Source organism: Anomalospiza imberbis, chromosome 3 (assembly GCF_031753505.1).
Source record: "Anomalospiza imberbis isolate Cuckoo-Finch-1a 21T00152 chromosome 3, ASM3175350v1, whole genome shotgun sequence".
Lineage (NCBI taxonomy): Eukaryota > Metazoa > Chordata > Aves > Passeriformes > Viduidae > Anomalospiza > Anomalospiza imberbis.
The window spans coordinates 41133727-41161611 of record NC_089683.1 but is presented as its reverse complement, the minus strand read 5'-3'; the positions used below and the strand labels follow the sequence as shown (position 1 = coordinate 41161611).

General features: G+C 43.1%; 1 protein-coding gene across 1 annotated transcript; it reads left to right on the top strand.

Moving 5' to 3' along the window:
• The first annotated feature begins 124 nt into the window (after positions 1-124).
• Positions 125-27456, top strand: FAXC (failed axon connections homolog, metaxin like GST domain containing). The gene is made up of 6 exons (XM_068184128.1): positions 125-466; positions 932-1067; positions 6270-6466; positions 13644-13861; positions 19415-19531; positions 21082-27456. Exons 1-6 carry the CDS (start codon positions 198-200, stop codon positions 21363-21365), a joined length of 1221 nt encoding a protein of 406 aa, XP_068040229.1. The 5' UTR covers positions 125-197; the 3' UTR covers positions 21366-27456.
• Positions 27457-27885: the final 429 nt, after the last annotated feature.

The following is a 27885-nucleotide window of genomic DNA, read 5'->3' as shown; positions in this document are numbered from 1 at the left end:
CCCCATCCCCTCCCTTCCCAGCCCGGTCGCGCAGCCGCGCAGCGCCGGCCGAGGGAGCCGCCGGAGCCGCCCAGCGCGGCGCGGCCCTTCCGCGCCGCGGGGCCGGCCTGGGCCCGGCGGGACCGGGCAGGGCAGGGCAGGGCAGGGCAGGGGGGCTCGGCGGCTCCGCGGCGGGGGATGCGGGTGCCGGGCGCAGGATGCTGTGGGGGGTGGGCCTGGCGGCGCCGCGCTCCTGCGTGGCGGACCTGAGCCGCAACCGCAGCCTGTCGCTGGGCTGGTGCGCGGGGCCCGAGGAGCCGCCGCCCGCCTTCTATGGGGGCGAGATCGTCGCCTTCCCGCTGTCGGGCGGCGGCGGCACCATGGCGGCGCTGGGCTCCGACTCCTGGTGGAAGAAGACGCTGTACCTGACGGGCGGAGCCCTGCTGGCCGCCGCCGCGTACCTGCTCCACGAGCTGCTGGCCATACGGTGAGGCTGCGGGGCTGCGGCGCTGCGAGCCCAGGGCGCTCCCCGCGGGGCCGAGGCGGCGCTCGGAACCGCTTACACCTGCGGGGTCAGGTTGGCGAGGTCCGCCGGGTCGGGGGTCTCTCCTTCACCGTGCTTTTGCCGTTTACCTTTCTTTTTACCCCCTTCGCCCCGTTTTCCCCCATTCGCCCTTTGCAGCAGCGCAGGAGGCGGCTCCGCGGCGAGCCCTGCGCTGGCCCCCACAGGTGGCCCGGGCTGGGCCCTCTCGCTGCCTCCGGGCCCGGGCAGCCAAAACCTGCAGCAGCCCCTTAAGGGCTGACGAGTGTGTTGCCAGGGCCGGGGTTTCTCTTTTGTCTGTTTATTGTACTGATGTATCACGCACCTGTCTGGTTTGGTTGGGTTTTGTTGTTTGTTTGTTGTGTTTTTTTTTTTTTTTTTTTTTTTTTTAATTCTGGGTTTTTTTGACAGGAAAGAGGAAGAGCTTGATTCGAAGGATGCTATCATACTGCATCAGTTTTCAAGGCCAAGGAATGGCGTTCCGAGTTTATCCCCGTTCTGCCTGAAAATGGAAACGTACTTGAGGATGGCTGATTTACCCTACCAGGTACATCGTGCAGTTTGCCTTTGCCTTGCAGCTCTCTGTAATTGCGTGAAATAGCACATAGGTGTCCTGCCTCTCGTCCCCCCGGTCTGTCTCACCCAGGGAGATGTAAACATACACCTACAGCTAGGTGGATATGCCAACATTTTTATGGCTTCAGTTAAATTTAGTGTATAACCTTTAAAGATATGAATTGAATAAGATTATCTGGAACAGCTGTAGACTTAACTGGCAAAGCGAAATCAATGTTAAAATGTTCAAGTTGGAGAATAGTCAGGAGTTTATATAACACTAAATAGCATCCCAAAACTAAAGCACAGGACTATTTGATCCTTGAATTTCACCATGCTAAAGACATCACGATTAGACAGCTGCACGTTCTTGTTTTTCTGGAGGCCTTGTCTCTAAAGGTGTCTGGAAAGGAGTGCTTACCTTTTGCTTCACCTCCCATGGCTAATGGTTCCTCCCCAGTGAAGTGGGGTAGGATTGCTTTCAGAGGTCATGAATACTGCTCCTTAATTGTGGTTGGGTGCATTCCATGCCATCTTCCTACAGGAAATGAAGCCTGAGCTACTCCAGTGAGCAAAAGCTGTGAGAGTGGACACTTGAATCTCACAGTCTTGCCCGTTAGCATCAAGGTCGAGTTGGGACGCTGCAAGTGTGGCACACATCTTGTTGTGGTGTTGCCAAGCTGTGCAGCACACGGATACATGGGCTGGTTTTCTTTTTCTGTGTGTGTTAAGCACTGAATGCCTTTAAGATGATAAAATAATGGTGATGTATATAACTAAGATCTTAGGTAGAAGAAATATCTGGGTTTTTTTTTTCCTTTTTTCTTCTCCCTCTGTTTTTTCCTCAGTAATACAAGTTTGGCATTTTATTCCATAGCAAGGTGTTAGGAAGAATGTTTTGTATAAGTCAAATGTTGTACAGCAGAAAGCCAACCCTATTGCAACTTTTTTAAAATGCATTTTTCATTGATATTTAACTTCATATGTGGCTAAACTCCTTTACATTGGAAGAGAAAGAAGGTCTAATCAGTACATTTTGGTTAATTCTTTAAAAGCCTGAGTTTAATGTTTTCTTACAATTCAGTGGTACTTGAATCAGATACTTGGGAGTACTAAAGAGGAAGACTTCCATCCTGAGGGATGTATTTTCCTCTTTCAGGTTTACAGAACTTGCAAGATTCTGAAGCTTGAACATGTTCTTGGAGCAGGAGGACCTTGTACACATTGCTTTCCTCAAAATAATTTGGGTAGAAATTGCACATTTGAGGGGATGACTCTCTTGGTGTGATCTCTTTTCTTTCTAATGGCAGCTGATGCAGTTCAAAGGTTTGTGATGGTCAGGTTTGCTCTGCTGGAGAGTAGCTAAAGAAAGCTGCATTATAAAAGATGGTTATAACAGGACATGGTCACTTTTGAAAGATAACACAGCATTTGTGTGATTCTGGATGGAGTCATTTGAAGAGCTTATGCTGGTCAGAAATCACACAGCTTTTTGGAGAGAGCAATTTACAGAGGGTTATCTTCCCCTCTTTAGTTTTTGTACTGAAGGGTCAGCATTACTTTTTGGTGTTGCATGTCTCTCACTAGCTGTGAGTACACGAAATTGATAAGACCATCAGAAACAACATTCCTACCTTCAGCTGCTTCCTCTTGTCCCTTCCTGCACATGCTTTTCTGTGGCAGCTCAGGTTGATCAGAGGTGGCCTAGCTAGAGCCATGATGTTTTAGTTTATTTGGTTTTAACTCAGCTTGGTTCCCCACTTGCTCTGTGTGCCATTTTGTAGGAGCAGGAATAGGTCCTGTGGGTGCTGGGAACACCAGGATGGCACTTTTAGCCATGCTGGCTTACATGGGCTTAAGGTGATTGTGGGGTTACTGACCCTCTGAAGGGTTTTAGAGGTAAGTTTGGTGGAGCTGAGCTTATGAGCTGAGGACACAGCTCTTTTTATCTGGAAGAAGCAGGTGTTGTTTCTGTCCTTGTGTTAGGAGTGTGGTGCTGCATTGGGCTCTGGCAAGTGGAGGAAAGTATGGATGCTGCCTTGGGATTGAGTGGGAGGGGAGCTGATGGGGGCACTGTTCTTGGCTGGAGTCTCTTATACTCTTCCTGTAGACTTTTACTTTGTTCCTTCATGACTGTGCTACCCTTAGGATGCTGTAGGTGACAGAGGCACCCGATGGCTGCCTGGCTGGCAGCAGGGTGCGGGTGCAGGGGGCTTTAGCAGGATCCAGAAGGAAACACCTTGTTTCCCTGCACGCTGTCAGGGGCCGTGATGGAGAAGCGCTGCAGGTGGCAGCTGGTGCTCATCCCAGGAGACCTGCTGTGGTCATCACCTTGCTGGGGAGGGACTGCTTTGAAGGGAGGGTTCTGAAATGGTGAAGAGAAGACAGTGAGATGCTCAGACTGCTTTTACACTTTTGATTCCTTGTGTTTATTGTGGTGCATCAGACTGTTGAGTATTGTGCTTTGTGTTGTGCAACGTGCTTTAATGGCACATGAGGGCTGGAGTAGAGTGACATATTCCTACCTTACTCTCACCTGAATTCCTCCCAAAACATGTACTATTGTCATATGCTTATGTTTTCTTGAATCTGCCTCTCTGTGTGTGAATTTCCATGAAAAATGATTTGGGCAGCCCCACCCCAACTGGGCTATCATAATCCCTAGCTGTGTTTTCAAAACATTTGATGCTTTTCTTGGTAAAGCTTGCTTTGAGAGAGCCCCGTCTGTGTGCTCATCACAATCTTTTTGGGTCTTCCTTGATTACCTCAAGAATATGAAGAGCTGAGCTGTTATATAATCTGATAAATAATTAGCACAGCAGAAATGTGCTGTTTTCATGCCAGGTCTGTGGAAATGGCAGCTTCCTTAGGAAAAGACATGAGTGAACGTAAAATCATAAACAGGAGTAATGGAAAATGTGAAATCTAATTTCTTCTGCATAGTACTGTAAAATTACCCTAGAAATACCTTGTGCCATTCTATTTGTAAATTTCTTATGAATGAGGTTCTTTAGAGCTATTGTTATTGTTGCTCTGCAGGCACTTAATGTACTGTGAATGAAAAGGGTTTTTTTGGTTTGTTTTTGGTTTTCAATAATACTGTAGCTTTTTCCTGCTTAGCAGCTGGAACAATTTTTAAGTGGAAAATTGATAAATATTTGATAGCAATTAGTATCAGCCATAAGGATACAGAGGTTTCCAGCCTAAAAATGTCTGTTTGAGAACAGTGGATACAAAAACGAGTGTAACAGATTGCTCAAGAGACTATGGTTTTCTTAGGTCACTGAAAGATATTTTGTATTTTGTTTGAAAAACTGTATGTAATGAAACACAAAAGTCTTTTTAGGCAATGTATTTATATGTATTAGATAGATGTGCTTGAAGAAATGTGCAGCTGAGTAATAACTTGCTTTTTTCTGGGTTGCAAATGGTATGGACTGCAGTAATTGCAAGATGTAATAAGCACATTTTCAAGTCCAGTAGCTTCTGCAAACCACAAGTGTTTGTGCACAGGAAGAGAAATATCTCAATGGTAGGATGCTCAGGATCCTCTAACAGTGCTCAGGATCTTCTAAACATGCTGTGTAGTTCCAGGAAAACCTTGTGCTTCTGTAGTAAGGTCATAAGGAAAAATTATGGATATGTATCAGTCAGTTTCAGTGCTGAAAGACCATTTTTGATGAAGGATAGGTCTTGGAAGGTAGAAGGACAGGGCAGTGCTCTCCTTTCAGTTTCAGACATTCAGTGGTTTTAGAGCTTGTGCCATGGGATTGGCCCCCATGTCACCCACATGTGTGTGTGGGAGGGATTCAGGTGCTTTATTCGCCCATGTAGGGGTGAGGTGGGTGAGACATGGTATCATCCAGTGTCCCTACCATGCTGTTTGTTGGGGCACAAGCCCTGGAAGAGGCTGCAGCCAGAAGGCATTGTTTCCCCGAAGTGTTACCCATTCGTTTTCATCTGAAAGGGAAGAGCCTTTGGGAATGGCTGCGTGATCCCAGTGCATTGCACATCTGCATTTGGAGTGGCAGCCAGGATGCTCCACTCTCAGACTGAGTGGGAGGCGTGTTCTCGTGTATGTTCCTTGCTGCCAGAGCACCTTAATCCATCTTAAGTGGATTCAGGAAGGATAAATACTTGACACCCAAACAGATCAATCCAGAACTGCAAGCCCTAAACCTCCAGCAATTAGGAGCTAGGTCCTGAAATTCTTGGGGTAACTGCCAGAGATTGAGTGCAGAGCCTTTACTGTTCAGCTTTCTGTGCTAGGAGCTTTCATTCACTAAGTAACAGGATGTGAAGATGGGAATCACAAGAATGGAAAAAGGTTGGACTTTGTGTCTCTGCCTTCAGGAGTAAGAGAATTGAAGACAAATGTCTGATCATGTTTTGGCAGCCAGCACTTCCTCTCATGCTTGTTACATGAGATGGAGATTCTCTAATCTCTGTGTTCACCTTGTCATGGGAAAAACACATTGCTGCTTCTGTGTGAATGCTTTACTGAGCAGGTATAGCAGTATTCAGCAGTGCAGTAGTGCTGTGCTCTGCTGTGCTGGGCTCTTGGGACACCCAGTTGTAATAAGTATGTGTGTAAATGTCTGAGATTTCTAAGTTTTGAAGTTGCAGAAAGCAGATTTCCCTTCTGCTCAGGAGGGAATGATATGCCTTTCATATACATTTGTGATTGTGTGTGTGTTTTGTTCTTGGAGTTAATGCAGCCATCTGAGTTGGGTAGTGATTTTTTTTTTTTGAAGTTACTTTTAATATGCAAAGTGCATATATGTGCAGGAACTGAATTTAGTTGTGAGTCCTGTGATTTAAAACTTTAGAATAACGGGCACAATCTTCTGGGAGATCTGAACATCTGCAATCTTTAAATAACCCAGGTATTAAAATAATAAATAATATAATTTAAATAATATTATATCACATGACATTAAGCATAAAAGCATGGAACACCTTGCAGGGCCTGGAAATAATTTTATCTGAATTGTCATGGAAGGTAAAACTGCTGTTCTGATTGAATAGCCATTGCAACTCTAGAGTATTATTTTTAAAAAAAAGATTTGTGGATTTGTTTCTTTAAAAACACAGAAAATTATTTAAAATATATTTATTCTCATTAAAACAGAACCTGAAGGGCTTTTTTTGTCTGTATATTTGTTTGTTTACTTAATTTTTTTTTTTTTGTTAGAACTATTTTGATGGAAAACTTTCCCCTCAAGGGAAAATGCCTTGGATTGAATACAATCACAAGAAAGTATCTGGCACCGAGTTCATTATTGACTTTTTGGAAGAGAAACTTGGAGTGAATTTAAATAAACACCTTGGTCCGCATGAAAGAGCTGTTTCCAGAGCTGTGACCAAAATGGTGGAGGAGCACCTGTACTGGTAAGCTTGCATGGCAAAGCTGGCTGTGTTTCAGTGCTGTCAGATGTGTCCCTGAGCTTGGGCTTCGACAGGAATGCTTCTTTTCTCTTGCAGAAACCTTGGGAACCCAGTTATTAACTTCACAACTCTCTTCATCCTAGGAAACTGCTGCTCCTTTATGTGTGCGGTGGTATGAGCCAGGGATCATTCCCTTGAAAAGCTGTGCTGTGTAAGCAAGGTGAAGTGAGGCCCTTTGACTGCAGCTTTGTGGAAGGAAGCAGCAGTGGGATGCTCCTCTGTTCAATGTGACTTCTGTATAGGAGCAGCCTTGTTAATAAAGACCAAAAGATCAAGGTGGCTGAATGTATTTGTGGTTTGTGGGGCGTAGAGGAATGAATCCAGTGTTAATCCAGAATATTGTTTTCTTACTTTTACTGATTTTAATTATGTGTGAATGATTGCAGTATGGATCATTGCCTTTCCTGTAACACAGGATTCTCCTGTTGATATGGATTGTTGGCAATACTGCCCACTGATAATGTCCAGTGTTAGTCACAGTATCCTGAGAAGCTGAAGTATGTATATGAAAATAGAAATAGAACCTTTCTGGGACTTTATGTATTTTACTGACACCTTTGAAAATAATACCTGTGATTTCCTCTGTGCTTTACATTTCTGTCCTTCTTAAGTGCCCTTTCCAGTTTGGGCATAGAGGCATCAGGTGGACATGCACCTTGGACACTACATTTGCTGCCTTAGCAAGCACAAGGCTTTCTCCCAGTAGTTTACTTTCTAATATGCATTTAAGTCCTTGCTACACTAAGTTTTCCATTTGTGTTGCACGTTTTTTTTCTTCAAAACAGTGCGTGATTTTTAAATTGAATGCATTTACTTGCTTTTTCTTTCACCTTTTGATTGAAGATCAGCAGCAATATGTACACATATAGTTCTTCAAATAATTTTTAGTGTCTCCTGAGAGAACAATTTTAGCACTCAGTTATTAGCATATTGAAGTGATTTGGTTTAGAAATTAAATCTTTGCCTTCCAAAAAGTGTGGCCTTCACCAATTATACCCATCTGCAGTGTCATAGCCTCTCAAACATGATACAGGTAGCCTGTAAGTTAACTTTTTTTTGGGTTCATTTTTCCACCCTCAGTTATTACAGCTGCCCAAGTGAGGATGAAGCCTTTTAGTCTCCTACTGCTTCATCTCCTTGCCTTAGTGTCAGTTGTTTTGTGGTTCATAGATTTAACTGTGTTAAATGTATCATTACCGATGGCAGGCTTATACTGCTGTTGTGTCCCAGTTACAAAGTGCTTTCCTCTGTGAAGCTGTTGTCCATCCATCTAGGTTCCCCTGGAGCTGACTGGGCACTGCTGGACATGACATAGGCAAATGTGAAATACAGGTATTGCAAGTTCAGCCACTGCTCCAGAGAGGGGGCACCTGTTTTAACAGGTGGACAAAATTACATCAAGAACAGAGATGTGCATACCTGGGTGTGTATCCCTGTTGCTTGTCCTGTGTAGTCACACAGAGCTGAGTTCCTCCAAGGCATGTATTTTTGCTGCAGTGCACTAAAAAGTCCAACTGTATGTCTTACTGTATGTCCCTGTGGCTGTACCAGAGGCTTGATATGTTGGTGAGGTAATACCTTGCAGATTCCTTGTAGTAGGCAAAGACTGAGCCATGAGGTGTTGCAGTTGTACTGCTGTAATTCCTGGAGAACAACTTCGACCTGTACTTACACCAAAATCAGACTTTCACTGTGTAGAACCATATTTCTCCTTGATAGCATTGCATCTGTGGTTGTGGGATCCCTTCACATCTGTCCCTGAACCTTCCCACTTGAAGCTTAAGGTTTTTTCTTGGTGTCCTCAAATCCCATGGAGAGGAATTTGAAACAGTGATTTCCTTTCTGCAGAATAAGGTATATAAAACCAAGCCTCCAAAGCAGTGATACAGTGATTCCTACTGTTTCGTTGCCAACAGCATGCAAAGCAGCTTCATCATAAATAAGTAATACTGTAGTAATTTATTGGACAAAGAAGAAAAGTACATCCTGTGGTGTGCTGTCTCTGGGTGGAGCTAATCCTGGTGGATGCTCAGCATTTCCTCCAGAAATGTTTAGTTTTGCCTAGGCAGTGGCTCATCTTCAGCAGTCAGTGCCTCTTACATGTGGAAGCGACTGCTGTGGCTGGAATTGGGAGCAGTGTGGGGCTGTTGAGAACCTCAGCCTCTCTCTGCCCTGGGCTGTGGCACCTGGCAGGGTTCAGGCAGGAAGACAGCAAGTGAGCATGAGCATACCTGTTTCCATGCTGGGGTTACACCATATTTCTGAGATGCACAAGACTGATTTGGAGCTGGTGCTGGAGCTACAGTCCCTGGAGAAGGCAGTAAGCCATTAAGCTTTTGCTATGTTTAGTTGGCAAAAGAAAAAAAGTCCTCTAAGCTGAATGGGTGTTGAGGCGAGCCAGCAGTGAAGAGATGGAAATGAAATAATTTTGTGACTCTTACCCCAGGGCTTGGATCCAATGCAGATCTCTGTCACCTGCTGTAGGCTTGCTCTGAGTTAACTCCGCTGCCTGCAGTGACCCGTGGACCCCCAGAAACCAGTGGGGCACCCACAGCCACCTTTGGGGAATGTGTTGAGTTTTTGGTGTAACTGCAGCACATTTGTGGAATCAGACCTCTGATTAAGAGAGGTCTGATTCTCACTCCCTTCTGGAGCTGGCATGCTGGGCTTGACAATACTGCTGGGATTTGGGCCAGGCATCTCCTGGGTGCCTGTAGGGCTAGCAGTTGCTAGTGAGATGATTTCTGTCACTTCGATTTCAGAAGACAGATCTTAGGTTGGTGACACTAATGTGCTTAGTGAGAACATAAAGCCTTGAATATTCGACTTGAGCAGACTAATCCATTAGATTGGTTGAGGTGTATTGTCAAACACAGCTGTAGTGATTTATAAATATGTGTATATGTGTGTGATTTATAAATATGCGTGTATGTATATATACACTTGCAAATATATTTGACTTGTTTCTTGCTTTGTCTTTCAAGAAGCAAGCATCATATGTGATGAAAGCTTGAAGTACAGGAAGAGCATAATATGAGAATACAGATGAATCTGACTTTGGTCAGTATTCAAACTTGCCAAGTGTTAAACATAAAATATTTTTATAATGTAAATATGTTTAAATACATCAAGCCAATTTTAAGAGTAGCCTCTCTCCTACTGCTAAACAGCGATGAGGCTTGAATGCCGCTGGTGGTTTAAAAGTTGCACAGAAGGTGGGGTTTCTACAGCTGATTGTGGAATGAATTTGTTATAATCCTTTGTATATCAAGAAATTCTGGTCTGCACAGGTTCAGATAGGAAAAAATAACCCCCTGTTCACATCCTTGTGAATGCCTTCCCCTTGCCTTGAAGTTCAGACAGTTTTGGGATAATCAGGGAAACTGCTGTTGATGAGTCACTTTCTTCATCTCCTTGCCTGATTTATGTATTGAGGCCAAAGCTGCTGTTACATTTAGACTTTGGATTTACTTCACCCCCATAGCGTTGCTCTTAATGCATTATTGTTTTATTTATACTCTTAAGATTTGTACAGATGTGCTGGCACAAATGAGAATGGTAATGTTTCCCAAAATGCTCCGTTCAAGCTAATATTTAAAATAATTATGTCATCCCATAAATACTTACTCCAGTGTAAAATTTATAGTTATGCTGTACTGAAGAAGAGTATGTAGACTACCCAATTTCTGGTATTTCCTAACCATTTGTAATATTGATGATACTCCACTAATGTAGTCTGAATATAGGAGTGATGAGTGGAATTAAATGCTGAGAAGCATATTTTTTTGGCAGAAAAAAAAAAATTAATGTTCCCTTGAATAGAATTCTTTTAACAAAGTGCTTGTAAAGCCAGTTTTAAAAGTGTTTTTAACTCTCCCTGAATCAGAGCCTACTTTTTTCCTTGTTTTGTCTACTCAGAACTGTAACAGTTTGGAAGTAAATTCTGTGATTGTCTATTTAGCTGCCTTCATTGCCCATGTAAATTTGAGATACGGGACATGTAACAATTCTGCTCATTCAAAGGGACAAGCAGATGTCCTAAGATTTGTGCTTGACAGTTTAGCCTAAGCAGAATTACCTAAATCCTGTGTAGTGCTCTGTCCTAGTCATTAAACACCTGGTCTGATTTCTGACTCTTCTAGACCCAAAGACCTTCTCTCCCAGGGCAAGCAAGTGAGCTCTGGGGAAATGTATTTTTGCATTAAAGTATGGGCCAATTAGCTTTATGGGAAACCTTGTTCATTCTGTTTTATGAAATTAAAACAATTTTGGACATGGTTGATCACTCTTGGTGTGTTGCCAGCTCATTGGTGTGGTTGGAGTGAGCAATTATGATGGCAAGTCCATTGGGCCAGGTTTAATCTTGTGTAACTGGGGTGACTTAAAAAACACTGCAGTGGAATTCCTATATTCTTTATCCTGTTTTGTTTTGACTTCTTTTTCTTGTTGCCCTTTTCCAGGCCAGGCCTGTTGTCCAAAGTAACTAAATTGTATTACAGAGTTGCCAGATGAAGCAGGTCAGGTCCATCCTGGGGAAGGAGGGTCTTTGCAGCAAGACAGAGCAGTGCTTTCGGATAGCAAGTTCTTCTTACCTTATTCAGATAATAAATAATACCTTAGAGATTAGGAGAAGAACTCATTCAGAGTAGCGCTGTGGAGAAGAACTTGGGGGCTGTGGTGGATGAAAAAACAGGACATGAGCCAACAGTGTGAGATGGTATCCTGGGCTGTATCAAGAGAAGTCAAGAGAGGTGATTCTCCCCTTCTACTCTGTGTTTGTGAGACCCCACCTGTTTCCACCTCTGTAGTGCCCAGAATAAGAACGATCTGCTCCTGTTAGAGCAGGTCCGGAGGAAGCCACAAAAGATGATCAGACAAATGGAGCACCTCTCCTGTGAAGACAGGCCGGGAGAGCTGAGGTTGTTCAGCATCGAGAGCAGAAAGCTCCAGGGAGACCTCGTTGTGGCCTTCCAGTACTTAAACAGGGCTTACAAGAAAGAGGGAGAGTGACTTTTAACATGGGTAGATAGTGATTGGACAAGGGAGAACAGTTTTAAACCAAAAGAGGAGAGATGTAAATTAGGTGTTAGAAAGAAGTTCTTTACTTGAAGGGTGGTAAGGCACAGGTTGCCCAGAAAATTGTGGATGCCCTATCCCTGGGAGTGCTCAAGGCCAGGCTGGATGGGACCCTGAGCAGCCTGATCTAATGGGTAAATATCCCTGCCCACGGAGTAGGTGTCCCTGCAGTGGACATCTAGTTGGAAGTAGATGATTTTTAAGGTCCCTTCCAGCCCAAGTCATAGTATTGTAATTGTTTCCTAGTGTTCACATCAAGAGTTTTTCCTATTCAGAGCTGTACTTGCTGAAGAGACCTTGTCCTTTGCCAGGCCCGTGAAACATGACTAGTGCAACATTCTGCTCTGTGGAGTGCCCTTATGCTTTCAGTCTAGCCTTCTTTCCATTTGTCTTAAGTCCTGCTTTACTGTTGTTCCTGGAACAGGGCAGTCTCACACCACATCTTCCAGACAAAGTCAATGCTTTAGGAGTTTCAGTAGCTCTTTACTGCTGCATTTGTTGGCTTCACATTCCTCCTGTACTGCTGGTGCCTCTGCTAAATCTGTCTCTGATTAAAACTTTGCATTGCTGAAACCTGCTTAGTGACTTGAGTTCATTCATCAAGTTTGAAAAACCAGGACTGTGCAGAACACCCCATTCTAAAAGTGGTGTGGAAGCATGTGAAATGTCAGCAGCATGCTTTTCTTATACAGTGCCGGAGGTTGTGGAGTAATCTGTTGAGGGTCAAAGCCATCAGTAGCAGAGCAGGAACATTTTTGTTCTTCCTTGTTTATACATTTGCAGCAAAGCCTGTTCACACCTCACTGTTACTGACTTCAGTGAAACCAGTTAGAGCAGAAGGCATTGAACTGCAGTGGACAATGTGAGTTTCATAAAATGTGCATTATCAAAAGAAGTCACAGGAGTTCTCCAGGAGATTCTGGGGTTTTTTTTACTTTCCTTTTTTGAATTAGGTGAATCATATCAGCACTGAGGACATTCTGTAAAGTTGGAAATATGTACAGTGATAAAACTGAAGTCATATTCCAAACTAAAACAATGAAGCCTTGGAATGGCTTGGATTGGAATATGTGTATCAATTCCCAGTGTTTCTGAGACCCCGCAGGCCTTCTATGTTTATCTTATCTACTTTGAGATGCCTTTAGCTGTTTTTCCAGCAACCCTTGAACTTGGTGACAAAAGTTCATCTATATGGTCTTTTTGGTTTATTTGTCATTTTTGAAGATGCTGGATATTAAAAAAGTTAATGTTTCTTTTTTCATAGGTTTCTGAAGCAAAAAATCAAGATATGTTTGCCTGTAATGTTAATAAATAACAAAATCTCATGTGGGTAACAAAAATTTAAGCTGATGAGACAAATTATATAAAAAGACTTCTAAAAAGATATTATTTGCCATTCAGTAAAGCATGGAATGTAACAGAGTACTTTAGAAATGTCTCTCTTATAAAATCAGCATTTTAACGAGAGGAAACTGTACAGGAGAAAACCAACTCAATAACCACCACTTCTTTTTTGTTTTATATTTTATTTTTAAAAGATCATGTTATTCTTAGTTTCTGAATACAAACCTTTTGAAGAATTAGTGCTTCAGTATTTATGTTGGAGCAAAGTTACTGCTTGCCTAAGTGACAGCAGTATAGAAGGGGAAAAGGTTGGTGGGAAAGATTGATTTTTTGGGGGGCTGTTTTGTTGTTGTTTTGCCCAGGTCTGTGCAGTGAGTTGTCTTTAGCTAATAAATGCATTTTGTTACAAGAGTTTAGCAGAATTCTGCAGCTTTTACTTTATATTTCAACATGAATCTTGTTTTCTCCTGAAGTGAGTCATGATTTAATGAGAGAATAAGCACTGGGCAGTCTGCCTAAGTACTGTAAAGTGGGTTTGCTCTGCTGGCACTCCGAGTTGCCTCAGTCTGCTGTTTATGGAAGCTACCTCTCCATCAGGGCAGTGAGCGCTCACCTGCCTGACCTCTGTGCGAACCCCTGCTGGGTGGTGTTGGGCTCTCTGGGGATTACACTGCTATAATTTATTTCTGTATCCTTCCAGGACTTTAGCTTATTGCCAGTGGGTGGAAAATCTTCATGAGACGCAAAAGATGGTTTCGCTTTTTGGCCCCTTCAGCGACTTGCTGAAGTGGATCTTCTGTCATCTGACCAAAGGAATTGTGAAGCGGGAAATGTACGGCCATGGCATCGGGCGCTTCTCGGAGGAGGAGATGTACACGCTGATGGAGAAGGACATGCGGACTCTGGCAGGCCTCCTGGGTAAGGTACAGCGAGTTATGGTGCTCTGTTCACAGCCCCTCTCTCCATGGGGTGGAACTGACCTCCAGTGCTTCCTGACAGCTTGATCACTCACAAATAATCTCATTTGGGCAGAAGATAGAGGCTGTCATTAGTGCCTTCCTTGCTCTGGCAGAGACACTGTTTTCATTTCCCACTGTTTGTTGCCAAAATGTGTGTCTAGAGGCATAAGAGGCTTCCTTCTCTGAGCACAGAATATGTGTATGTAGAGCATCAAACAGCAGTGGCCTGCTGTTTTGGAAGAGCATTTAGCAAGATGAAATTAGGAAAATGCAGTGTTTAGTTCTGCAAATGAAACCTCTTATTTATACCTTTTTTGTGTACTGGGGCGTGTGTGTTTTTCATTTTTTTTTTCCTAGTTGTATTTCCTTTCCTGTTTTTTATTTGTGGCTGTTTGACAGATTGCTGTGAGGCTGCCATTTGAAAACTCTTTGCAGATGTTATTTTTTTGAGCTGAACTTCGTTGTGTTTGGTTGGTGTCAGCAGCTTTATTCAAAGCTCCCAGTAGAGATGGCTCTGTGCTGTCAAAATAGGTGTTTTTAAGATTCTTGGTTATCTTGGGTGGGTCCCATGCAATTAGTCTTAAGGTTGACTTCATTTAGCTAGAATTGCATGAACCTAATTTCTGTTGTGTGGCTGAGGTTGAAATATGCACTGGAACTGTTTTGCACTGTGCTTCTTGCTTTCTGCTCCACTGAGAGCTAAGCATACTGTGCATCTGTGTGACTTGCCTTTTGAGGAGTTGCTGTAGTGCAGGTTGTCACTTTCCTTGACCTTATGTCTCCCTTGTGCGGGAAAACAAGAGAGATGGTACCTGTGTGTTTTTCCCTGTGACAATTGCTTTAAAGAGGTGGCTGAGTGGAGGACAGGAGGATGCCTCCCTACCCTGTGCTCCAGGGGGACATGCTCTGAAGAGACATGCTCTACAGAGACAAGTGTGGAGTGGATGACAGAAACAAGCTGGGGAGAGCCCAGCAGAAGGCAAAAGCTGAATGTTTGCTTAGAAAGGGTAGGAAAAAACATGCTTCTGGACTTCCAAGCTGTTTTGGAAAGGAAGGTATTTGCAGTGGACCCAGATGTAGAGTTTCCTGTAACTTTGTTTTCTGAAACAAACTTGTTGTGTTGCTGGATTGGGAACAAGGTGGAAAAAAAGCCCATGAAGTGCATGGACACAGTGGACAAGGGGAAGATTTGTTGACATCTCCTCTTTTGACAGCACTTTCTTATGCTGCCTTTTGTTTGTTAACAGAAGCAATTATATATTCTAGTGCCTCTTCAGAGAAGATCTGTTGTTTGGAGATTAAGAAATTCCTTTTCTTTGAGAGGGAGGAAGGGAGGGAGCAATTCATTTTAGAAGAGGAGATCTGGTCCTCTTACCTACTGTAGAGCTGTGGCCAGCTCCAGGTGCTCTCCTCTGTGGGACTACTGATACTGTAGTTTTGAGATTGGCACTGCGTGGCTCCATGTTCATCATAAGGAGTGGGGTTGGGACAGGAGCTGGACCAAGTTCAGTCTGTGACTTAGTAGCTCAGCAAAGCCCCCTGGTTCTGGCTAGACAACTGTGTCAGGCTGAAAGGAGTGGCAGTAGATATGTCTGTGCTAAAGTCATCCCTGTCTACCAAAAGTGAACAGAACCTTCAAGAGAAAACGAAAACATGTGTCTGAGTACCTGTAAAAGTATCTTGATTTGCTTATTTCTCTGGGGTGTATACTGATACTCAGATTTGTAAGATTTTAAGTTCAAAAGGATCATTTAATCATCTAGACAGATCTCTGTGGATCAGACTGCTTGCATGCTGTCTTGAGGCCTGTGCCTTTTTGCTGGCTTGGGGATGGCTTTCTAAAAGCCATCCAGTTTTAATTACGACATTTCAGCAGGTGGAGGTGCCACCATGTTTTGCTAACAGATGTTAGTCACTCTCTGTTCAAAATTGGCCTTGTTTCAAATGAGAGTTTGATTCTAGCCTGCAGACAAATGCTCTTCCTACTTCTTTCTCCCTTCCTGGGTGGCTTGGATCATCTCCCTGTGAAGGTAAATGCTATCATCAGTCTCTGGCTTCTGTGGAAAATGTACTGGAAATCCTCAAGCACTGCTTCACTATATCAAATTATTAATTGTATTATACATATGTTACCAGCAGAGTTTTTCTTCTTATTTCCAGATTGTTGTTGAGAATGTGCCTTTTGCATCAAAAAAGCCTTGATGGGTGTTTGCTGTATTCCCGTTATGTTAATATACCAGCTGAATATTGTACATATTTTTCATCTTCCCCTCTGAAATGGATGTCAGATTAGTCAGTGTGCAGTTACATGAATAATTTTATTTTCCCTTTTGATTATTGGTGAGTTTGTCTACTTTTCTGTAATTGCCTTAATTTTCATTAACATCACTATGCTCATGTTTTCTCCAGCCATCTGTTTATGGTAGGGTCTAGTAACTGTGGCCTCGAGGTGGCATCCTGGAATGGGGACGGGAGATGGGATGAAGACTTCCAGCCTGACAAGAGGCTCCCCTGTTTCAAAGGGGGAAGGAGAAGGCAGTCAGTCAGCATACTGCCTGCATAATCTTTGTGAGATTTTCCTCCATACATATGTACCCAAGTGTTTTCCCAGAACAGAAAGTAGTTGAGATTTTGGCTGTTATCTTAAGAGCTTAAAAACTATGCCTATGGTGCAGAATAGCTGCATATACCAAACTGTAATTGTCAGCCATCAGGAATATCAGATTAATGCTCCGCTTTTTTAACAAGAACCATTCACATGGGAGCAAGAATAACTTCTAATTCCAAGAGCTGCTTCCAGAGAATGATAACTTTGCAGCTGTCAGTTCTTATGACATTAATTTTGACATTCCCAATCCCATCTTTGGTGCTTTTTTATTTTCTTTATTTTTATTTCTGATAATGATTTTTCTGTCTCTCTTATACCCATTTCCCTGACAGACTCCTCCAGATCTTATAAACATGGAAATTGGAACTAATCCCACTGTGATGGATCAGCCTGTCCCATTGGTATCACCTTTCTCTCTGTCCTGCAGTCTTTAAACTACAAATGTAATTTCCTTATATTGTAGCAGTTTCTTACTGTCTGTTAATAGTGTAAGAAAGTGTGGGGAATGAGCACATGAATTAGCAATATATAAAAATACACATTTTGGTAATTGTTTAGAAGAGGCAAGTGAGTGACCATAAGTCTGTTGGTGCCCTCTCAGCTCTCTGTCTCTCATGCTCTTTGGTAGATGAGGATTTTGAGCAGGGAGTTGCAGGCTAGCAACTTCCTGAAGTGGATTTTGAAAAACATTTGATGTTTTGCGGGAGGGCAGGGGTGCTCAGAGCTGAAAATTCAGAGGCTGGACTAACCTGGATCTGAGCCTCTAAAGTTAGTTAAGTGCCCTGTAGCAGCCTGCATGTGCTGTACCTGCCTCTGTGGAAGGATGCAGGCCTGTCTCCCACAGACCTGCTTCTTGCTGGGGTTTCTTGACCCACTGTTGAAGTAGCTGCTTTTGAATCCTCTGGTGCATGCATTTGTAAACAGTGGAGTTGTGTACTCTCAAATTCCTGGGCAGTACAAAGTTGATTCAAGTCCAGTGAGACCAGGTGATTTAATTTCTGTTGGATTAGCCAGGGCATGCAGAGAGGTGTTTGAGATGATCAGTGCTATGGCAGCCTGGATGTGACAGACCCTGTGTAATTTTGCCTAAAAACAGACACAGAAATATCTTGTCTATCAGAAAGTCTTCTGGACTAAAGTTGCACTGGAAGTTTGAGAACAGATTGGGAATGGTGGAAGAAAATGTGCACAGATGCCATATTTTGTGGAGCAGCATGACTTTAAACTAGATTTGGAGTTACATGATCCCACAGATTTATTTTATCCTCTTGCTCTTTATTTCCTTGCACCTGAAGGTGTGGGGTGTTGTGCCTGGGGAACCAGAGGGGTGGGATGGTTTAGCCCTCACTCAGAGTGTGACTTAGTTGTAGTAAGATGGAAATGGCAGTGGAAATTCCTTCCCAGCACATCACTATGGATTGAATCTCAATACCCAGTTGTATGATGCTAAATTTCTGGTGCTGGCATATAACTGTGGTTTAGGCATCAGTTTTTGAGCTGTGTTTGAGATTGACGAGTGTTCAGTGTCAGATAAATACAGAAAAGACACAACATTTACCGTGTACAGAATTTGCAAACAATAAATTGATGGAACCGTGGAAGAGCTGGGGAGAGTTAACTGCATGTTCAAATGACATCTGACAGGCCAGAGAAGGTTATTGTTACTGGATATTCCTGAGCACTGTTTTGTGGCAGCATTCTTTGTACTGTACACTGGAATTTGATGCATTTTACACTGGACAGTTCCTCTGGAGTTGCTCAGTAAGCCTAACATTGAATAACCTGCTGAATTACAGGCGGCTCGGAAGAATGTCCTGGGGAGATGGGATAACTGGATTTTGAGAATTCAATTAGGTACCACATTTCACAGAGTTAATAGCACTTTGGGCTGAGGCAGGAGCAATGCAACCAGCTAATGTGACCTCTGCAATACTTCATGTTTCACTGTGTGCTCTGTGCCTGGTCTTTGTTCCAGATCTTCTGCCTGTGATGGGAAAACAAGTCTACAGTGGATGTTTTGTTGCAAACAGTGGCTTTGAAACATGTATTTTCTTCCCTGTCTTAGTCACCATTCTATTTGTGCTGTAGTGGCCATTTAAGGCCATCATGATATTGGGGTGCCCAGAGAGGTAAGCAGAACTGCTGTGAGGAGCAGACGTGTCCCTCCACTGTGCCAGGCCAGTCCCAAAGGGCTGCTGTTTCACTTAGTGCCTGACCTGCCACTGATTTGTACCTGTCAGGGGTCAGTGGGGATGAGGGCACTGCCGTGGTGGTGTGTGAGAGCACCTGTCCACTCCTGCCTACGGCTTTGTCCCCTGTCTGGAGATGCAGGTTATTTCTGAGCAGTTGCTGCAGGTCTGACTGGTGCATCCATTTCATCCTGAACAAATAGGGAGAGAGAAAAGATTTGGGTGTGACTTTTCTTTTTCCAGCTGATGGGCTGAATAAATTGAACCTGGATCTGCATGGATGAGAGGTAAAGGGTGACCAGCTTCTTTAAGCAAGTTAATGATTTTGCATTGTGGTTGAGCAGCTTTGGGTTTGCACCAAAGGCAAAACTGGTGTTTTCAGGCATCCTGCAGCTGCAGAGCAGATTTTAAATGCAGCAGAATGAGTACAGTGTGTGAGTGCTGCCAGCTGTGAGGAACAGAGGAGGTCCCTTGGCCAGTGGTGACTCTGTAACTGGCCTGGTTATAGAAGTTTTGAACACAGGGGCAGCTGCAGTAATAGATTTCACTTGCTGAATTCTAGAAACAGCTTTGGAATCCCTGTTGTTGAGCAAGTGAACCTTTTTGTTGGAATGATTTCAGTAAAATAAATATGCAAAAGGCAGAACTGTGATATTTTTTTTTTATTGGGGAAAAGTGACATCCAGTCAAGAAATATTTGCTGTTGTATTTACAGGTGACAAGAAGTACATTATGGGATCAACTGTTTCCACTGTTGATGCCACTGTCTTTGGACATCTGGCACAGGCAATGTGGACATTACCAGGGACTCGACCAGAGAGACTAATCAAAGGTAAGAAAGCTTAAGTGATCTCTGATTAAGAGCTCTTGGTGGCATTTTCCACATTTAAATTTGGATTGCCTTGGAAGGACATTTTGAAGACTGCAGTACTTCAGCAGACTGTTCTTGCCTTTGATGTAGCATTTGTATCCTGTAAGGTTGTTTTCTCTTAAAATTCTTTGTTTTCTTTTTCATGTTCTACACAGTAGTTGTTTTTATTTCTGTACTCGATCTTTTCCCTGTTTAACGTGGCAAAGCCTTAAAGCTTCTAAGGAGTGAATGCTGGGTAATGTATGAGAAAACAGAAGAACAACCATTAGGCAAATTCAGCTGAGCTGAGTACTTTCCTTGATAGTAGAACTGCAAGTACTATTGTCTGGCAGAAATTTCTCTCACAGAGAGAAATTACAGCCTTTGCTGTTCCTGAAGATGCCAGGCAAGGAATAGATACAGCTTGGCTTTGGAATCACTTTGCTTTTGCATGAATTGGAAGCCAACATACCCCTCCTCCCCACAGAGAGTTGTTTTTTTGTTTGGTTCTTTTTTGTGGGGTGATATAGATGTTAAAGTATCTTCGCATCTGTTTTCATAGTAAATCCACACAGCATGAAAAATGGGGAGAGCTAAGGAGGAAAAGAATACAAAATAGTGTAAAAGGAATGAATCTGACCTGTAAACCTTCTCTGTGCAAGACAGCTATGCTAAACCTGTTGTGAAGAGGCACAGGCTTATCTTTTCACTCAGATAATGAGCACTTGAGATGAGGATTTAAATACTGGCTATGCAGTTCTTCCCTTTCATGTCTGGGGCATCACAGGTAAAATTCTGAAGGGCTCATGGCTGTCTAGAAGGATTACTATGCTTGTTGAATTAGTTTGTCTCTAATGAAAATGAATAGAAGATAATAGATTGAAATACCCAAGCAGTGTGCTTGATTCTCTGTACCTATCAACCTACTTATGCTGTCATGAGTACAGGTTTTACATGCACCTCGCTTTCTTCTTTGAGTTTTTTATGGTTTGATCTGTAAGCATAAATGTATTTATAAACAAGGCATAAGATACTAAGGCTGGGAGCAGTAGGAGTGAGCCGGTGGCCATATTAAATGTGAATTTATGTTGCAGTCAATGCTGCCATCTGGTGGTGAAAGGCCCACACTCACTGTATTTAATGAGCATACTGTGCCATCTATAAGATCAAATTCTGTCTTTAGGAATCAGGTGTTTGCAATTAAGCAAAAAGTTCTACTACGAAAACCTTACAGTATTAGAGTCTTGTCTTGATTTCTTTTTGTAGTGGTTGAATTTGGGACACTTACTTTGCTATTTGTGTGAACATGCATTTGTGTTTATTCCTGTGTAACCCTTTTTGTTGTATGTGGTTACATTAAAGTTAAAAACAGCTGCTAAGAGGATTGATGGCATCTTAGAATTTTGAAACTTCTTTGGAAAGGCCCTACACAGTTTGTTTCCAAACACAGCTAACATGTTTTTGCATCATCAGGTGAGTTAGAGCATTATTGGCTGGGTATATTTACTGAAGTCTGTTGTGTTTTGCTGCAGGTGAACTGATTAACCTTGCTATGTATTGTGAAAGAATAAGGAGGAAATTTTGGCCAGAATGGCACCATGATGATGACAACACTCTGTATGAATCTGAGGAAAGCAGCGAAGCAAGCAAGACTTACTCCCCTTTGCAGGACTTCAGTTTTTATTCAAGGACAGAAACATTTGATGAGGAAGGGAACAGTATTTCCCAAACCCCTGACACAGATTACACTGGACATTCCCTCTTTGACTCGGATGTGGATATGGATGAGTACAGAGATCATGAACAATGCAAGTGATATGTACAAGTGTCTCCCATTGTGCAGATAAAGTGTTTCTTGGGATCACTCTGATTTGTTTTCTCCTTCAGGTGAGGAAGAGGTTTATACCACTTTGGAAGAGATCATTGTGCTTGATTCAGCTGTCACATACTGCTTGGACTATTTCAACCATATTTTGTTTTGTGTAATTGTTCAGGTGGACCAAGGTAAACACATTTAAAACACATGTGGGCAAACTGGAGGTCTAGAGGACAGCAGGACCTTTCAACCTATTTTTGTTCATGTTCAAAACCAGATCCCACATCGAAGTGGGACGAACTTCTGGGAAGTGGAACATTTGTCACAACTGGTTTGTGTTGTTACCTTATCCTTACAGCAATGGGTTGAGGACAAAAATGGAAGAGGTATGACTGGCACGGTTTTCTTCCATGGAAGAAGATGATGGATGCTGTAATGAAAAGGCCCTGGCGGTGTTGGTTGACTGCCATGTCAGTATAAGCCTGTGGTGTGCTGAGGTGCATCAGATTCATGGAGCACCCTGGCCTGTATCAGTAGTAGCGTGGCTAGCACGACCAGGGCGGTGATTGGCCCCCCGTCTCAGCATGAGTGAGGCTGCACCCCGAATCCTGTGTTCTCTTGTGGGCCCTTCACTACAAGAAAGCCATTGAGGTGCTGGAGCATGTCCAGAGAAGGACAATGAAGCTGGTGAAAGGATCTGGAATGCATGTCTTGTGAGGAGCAGCTGAAGGAGCTGGGGTTATTTAGCGTGGAGAAAAGGAGTCTCAGGAGAGACCTTACTGTTCTCTACAACTGCCTGACAGGAGGTTGTAGCAAGGTTGGGGGTTGGTCTTTTCTCCTTGGTAACAAGCTCTTAGATAAGAGAAATGGCTTCAAGGTGTGCCAGGGGAGGTTTGGATTGGATATTGGGAAAAACTTCACTGTAAGGATTGTCAAACATTGGAACAGGCTGCCCAGTCACCACCCCTGGAGGTATTTAAAAGCCACGTAGATGTGGCACTTCAGGGACATTGTTTGGTGGTGGACTTGGTAGTGCTAGGCTAGCACTTGGACTTGATGATCTCAAAGGTCTTTTCCAACCTAAAAAGATTCTGTGATTTGGCAAAGTTTCAGGGAAATTTTATTTGATGACTACCCATACTTTGGGTGCTTATATTACAGGGTCTGCAGGAAAGAACTGCTCCCAGTTCTTTTAGAGATAGTCAGGGAAGGATGGAGGAAAATATAATCCTGCAGAAAGGAGCTGGTTACTGTTTCTTGTTCTTTGCAGAAGGTTGAAATCACTACTCTAGAATACTTTTATGCAGGAGGGAGATGTCAGTGTTAACTCATCTGGAATGTGTGTTGGTCAAATTTCTTCTGTGATTTTGAATTATTATTATGTTTTTACTCCCTGCCCATGGCTGCTGTCTGCTATTTCTAGGCAAGGCTAAAGAGCTGGGATTTGTTGTTAAAAGTCTGGTGTGTCTCAGCAGTGGGTGCTTCGTGTTCCTTACCAACAGACAGAGCAAACCCATGAAGGTTGCAAAGCAGTTTGAGGTACTAGTAGGCATGGGACACTGTGTAGTTGCAAGATGTTGGCCCAGGCAATTGAATGCTTTATAGCTGCCTAGGGAGGTGCTTCAGGAGGTGCTGGACGCTGTGCTGGCTTGCAGTGCACAGTCCCTAAATCTGATGCATGGGAGGAGGTGAGATGGGACAGTTCTCTCAGCACTGCCATGTGTGTGGGGAAATTCAGATACTGAAAGCATGACCAGAATTTAATTTAAATTGCCTTTGCTGCCATATCTGTGGATCTGGATCTCAAAACGATTGCACAGGTTCTGACATGCTTCATGTTCATGTCTCCCTAAATGCAGGTTAGAGATGAGAATGAATCCATTGGATTTACTCACAGCTTTGAAGTTAAGCATTTACTTCAGTGTTGCTTGGCCATGATTAGTTGATTTTGATAGAGAGAGAGAGAGAGAGCATACCGAACCTACTGAGCTGTTGTGTTTTTAAGTATGCTTATAAAATTGGGTATTTGACTGCAGACTTCGTTGGTGGCCTATTTTAATTATGACATTCTCAGTGACTTACAGTTAGATGAATCAGGATCACTCAGCAAAATTTTTATATTGTGTTGGATGTACCAAATGTTCTAGGAGCAGACAGGGCAGACAACTGCTTTAGGATGTTAATTGTTGGTAGTTGTAGTGAGTCTGGAGCTTGAAATAACTCCAGCACTCAAAGAATACCTTGCTCCCTAGGATCCTGGAGTGCCTCCTGGAGGAAAAAAACACCTTCTCTGGGGAAACTTGGGGTTAGCCTTGGCCTTGAAAGCAGGGATGCCTTTGTCTGCACTGAAACCCCAGGTCTGTTCATGCATGGAGCCACTGTAGTGAGAGCTGACAAGTTTGGTGTAAATTTGCACCTGTTTACACAATTCTCTAGGCATGTCCTTGAAGCCTTGTTCCAGTCATTGTTGTGGGCAAGTATCAATGGCAAAGTGAACCAAAACTGAGGAGGAAGATACCATCCAGTTACTTGGGACCCTTCTTAGGAAACTAAGCACAAAAATAGGGCACAAGAAGATAAATCTTGGGCTTGAAAGTGCTTGAAAGTGCAGAAGTGATGGCCTGGGTAACTTCATGGCCAAGTCAGGAGAGATTTTATATGCCAAAATGTAGGTATTGATATTCTGAATAAAAGGAATCTGCATCAAAAAGCTCCTATTTAAAATCATTAGCGTGTTGGAAATTCTGCTGGAGATGCTCTCATGAATTTACTGATGCACGTTTGAAGGCTGTGCTTTCTCCATTTGTTCAGTATTGCAAGATGTACTTGCAGCAGATGAGTCCCAGTCATTAAAAGACCATTAAAGGATGGTCAGACCTCTTTAAAAGGATTTAATCCATGCATTTTCTTTTGAAAACTGTCTTGGTAAATTGTTGTGGGGAAACAAACAAACAAAAGTTTAAAAAAAATAAAAAGTGATCATTTATTTTGGTTTGCATGGGAAAAAAAGTCTTTTCTTAAAAAGTGAGCAATTGTTTTTGACTTTCCAACATTTTACTAAAAGAGCAATGTTTTCTTAGCCCTGCAGTCTTTTTGGTTTGTTTTTTTTTTTTTTTTCCCATTCCATCATATCTATTTTTAATGTTAGTGCTGAGGGGCTGTACAGAACTAAAAATAGTCAGAGAGCATCTTAATTTCATTTTGGTTTTTTCTTTCCTTTTTTTTCCTCCCTCACTGATCAAAATTCCGAGCAAGTCCATTGTAGGGATGCTGGAGATCCAGACTGTGCTGCTGTGGGGGTTGAGGGTCAGCAGGTGTCTCTGCAGCCATGAAACCTGGGACAGCTGTGGATTGCCATCTGCCTAGCAGGTGAGCTGGGATAGCAGCTTCTGCCAGGAGCTGGAGGCTGATGGATGCCAGGACATCATGTCTGAGGTGACACAGACCACAGAAGGTTTTTCCCTGGCTGGGGGTCCCTCTGCCACAGCCAGAAACTCACTGTGGGGTGATGTTAGGAAGAGTTCAGGGGCCACTCTTGCACTGGATGGGTGGGACCCCTGCCCTGCTTATGAGCTGGAGCATGAGCCCAAATCCTAGTGAGGAGACAGCACTGTTCCTCCTGGTTACTTTACCTTAAATACTGCCAAAGGCTGAGTACTGCCTTTGTGTTTCCATAGTGCTGCTTTAAAGGAATGAGTAATTGGTCTGCCCTTCATTTGGCAAATGGGAGTTCAAAGCAAGCCCTGCATTTCCAGTGGAGTTAGATTTGAAGCAGTCTGTTGTTTTTTTTCATGTGAATTGCAGTGTTTGACTGTATGACACTCTGTCATGTCAGAAGGGATTTGTTTACCCCTGTCAGTCTCATTGGCTCTGTCAGCAGAGCTCACTGTTACCGAGTGGGGGAAACAGGCGCTAGGATGTATAGGTCCTACAGAAATCCTGCAAATGTGGTGTTTGATTTAAAAACCAAACTGAACCTGATGTTTCAGATCTGGAGGACTGTTTCCATCCAATTATAGCACTGCAAGTAACACATTTTGATCTTTAAAACCTTGGCAATGTCCCTCCAGATCTATATTCTCTTTGAAAAAATACTGCCTGAAATATTTCTGCAGCAACAGTTCAGGCAAAAATTTGCTTTTGTCAGTGATGTCTGCTCAAGTAATCATGACAGTTTCATACTGTTTTCCTTGAAAGGCCTGTATCTGTCAGATGCTAAGCCTTACAAAATATTGCCTGCTGGAAAAGCGTGTTATGTGCAGATTTATGCAGGGCAGCTCACCAAGTGAAATTTCTGTGGCAGGGGATGAATTCAAGTGGGTCTTGTCCTTAGATGTTTGAATAAGAATTTGAAGCTGTTTTTTGACAAGTAGCTGTTTGGCCTAACTCTCCTTCCCTCCCCAAATACTGTGAAATTATGATTTAGGCATGTGATACTAAAAAAGCAAATTATGCTCTCTAAATGCAGAATTAAGGTGGATGGTCCAGTAGCTGGGATATGGAAATGGGTACCCATAGGTGTGAGTCATGCCCATACCTCTCAGCAGCTGTGATCCGGAGCAGCTGTACTGTTTAATCCCACGGAACCAGAGGTAACTCTGAATACTGCAGTGGCTTTCAGCAGTTGATCACTGCTATGGGATATCCATGTATGCTGTGCCTTGGGTATTCCTTAGACTGTGCAGGGGCTTATTTTGGTAGCTGTGGCTCCTATGGGGCATCAGCCTGCTGTCATTCCGTGGCTGAGCTGCAGAGACAAGGGTCTGTTTGGGAGCGAGCCTTGGCAGTGAGCAGAGCTTTGAGGCTGCTGGTGAGCATGGGCTCTTGTATTGGTGTTCTGTGGAGGGAAGTTGTTCCCCCACGCTGCCCATGTGCATTTAATTTTCAGGCCAGTTACCCCAGTCTTCACAGCTTTGCCTTGGTGGAGAGAAGGGTTGCAACGCGCGTCAGCTCCGTGTCAGTGGTTTGGGGCAGTCTTCTCTTTGATGGCCACTGGGGAGGGCTTCTTCTGTGTTCATTCCCTATGGAGCTGCCCCAGTGTGAAATACTTCTTAGCAGAGGTTTCTGCAGCTCTCTGAGCAATTTGGAAAGTTAAATGGTATTAGTCGTTGTACAGCACAGGAATTCCAGTCACTGAAAACACTGTGTGTCTCTACAGTGTTAAACCCTTAGTTCTGTGTCCTGGTTGCACCACTCCTGGGTTTTTCAAGGCCAAGGAGATCGTTACGGGCTTTTGGTCAGGCAGCAGCATAAAAAGGTTTGTGGGATTTCATGTAATGATTTACACATTCAGCTCAACAAGTTAAAGCTGAAACATATGCTGCCAAAAGGCATTCAAGTTTTGCAGAATAAATAAAATCCTGCTCCACTTTGAAGTTGTTGACAAAAGTGCCATTTGCTTCAGCGGTGCCGGAGTTTCCAACAGAGCTTCCAAGTGACCCCGAAATTACTACATCTCTCATTCCTGTCTAATTATACTAAAGTAAAATTTTGCTTTATTGGAGACAGTAAGGCAAACAAGATGTGACTGTTGTTCTTTTTAAGCTCCCTGAAAAAAAGTGCTTTTTTCTCTGCACTAGTCACATTGGTATTTTCACTGGGCACTATGATTGTGTGTGTTCTTCTCTCACTTCTTAATTTGTTCCTCTGACTTATCTTTCCTCAAATGTACAGGTTTTTATTTTTCAGGATACTTGAAGAATGCAAGTCCCAAAGACAGGGGTGTGCAATCCAGCAAGAATAAAGTATATGTAAATGTGTATGGGCAAGGGATATATCCAGCTAGCTGCAGTGTACAACGTTTAACAAAATGAAGCAAAACATTTCTAAATGGGGACTCTGATGCTGCAGCTGCATTATATTGTTTGTCTATGAACTACACGAAACATACATTATTTTAGCACTGTTATTACTAGTTTATAAAGCCATATTTAAAATTGTACACTTAATTGTAACATAACTTTAAATTGTGCACTGTGTTGATCAATGTACATATATATGAAGATCTGTATATTTTGTCTTTATGCTGTATGTCTTTGGTGTGTAAATTATAACGAATGGATCTAAAATACCTTTCTGGTTCATGTCCTTATTCTGTGTCTGTGCTTTCTGTGGAGCTGTGAACAGCTGAGAGTTGCTCTCTTGAGAGTAGGGATTGCATGAAACTTTAATGACCAGTCAGTTAAGCCCTCATCTCCCCACGCAAATACTTGAGCCACCAGCATTGTTTGAATGGAGTCATTCTGTTACTGATCCTTGACACTCAGGAAGGATTTCAGGGTGTAGCACAAGAGGAAGGACTGACATAAACTTGGGTGTAAGGAGGGGGTCCCTGCTCTCCTCACTCAGTTTTTATGGCTACTGCTACCAGTGTGAAAATAAGCAATCCTGAGAAGACAACTCTGTCAGGAGTGCAGAAGCTTTAAGGTCTTTGCTCAGAGCACTGTGGTAGCTAGTTTCACTATATCTTTGAAAATTTTCAGCAAATGCAAGTCCTTAGCCAGGCTTAGTGTGTTGCCCC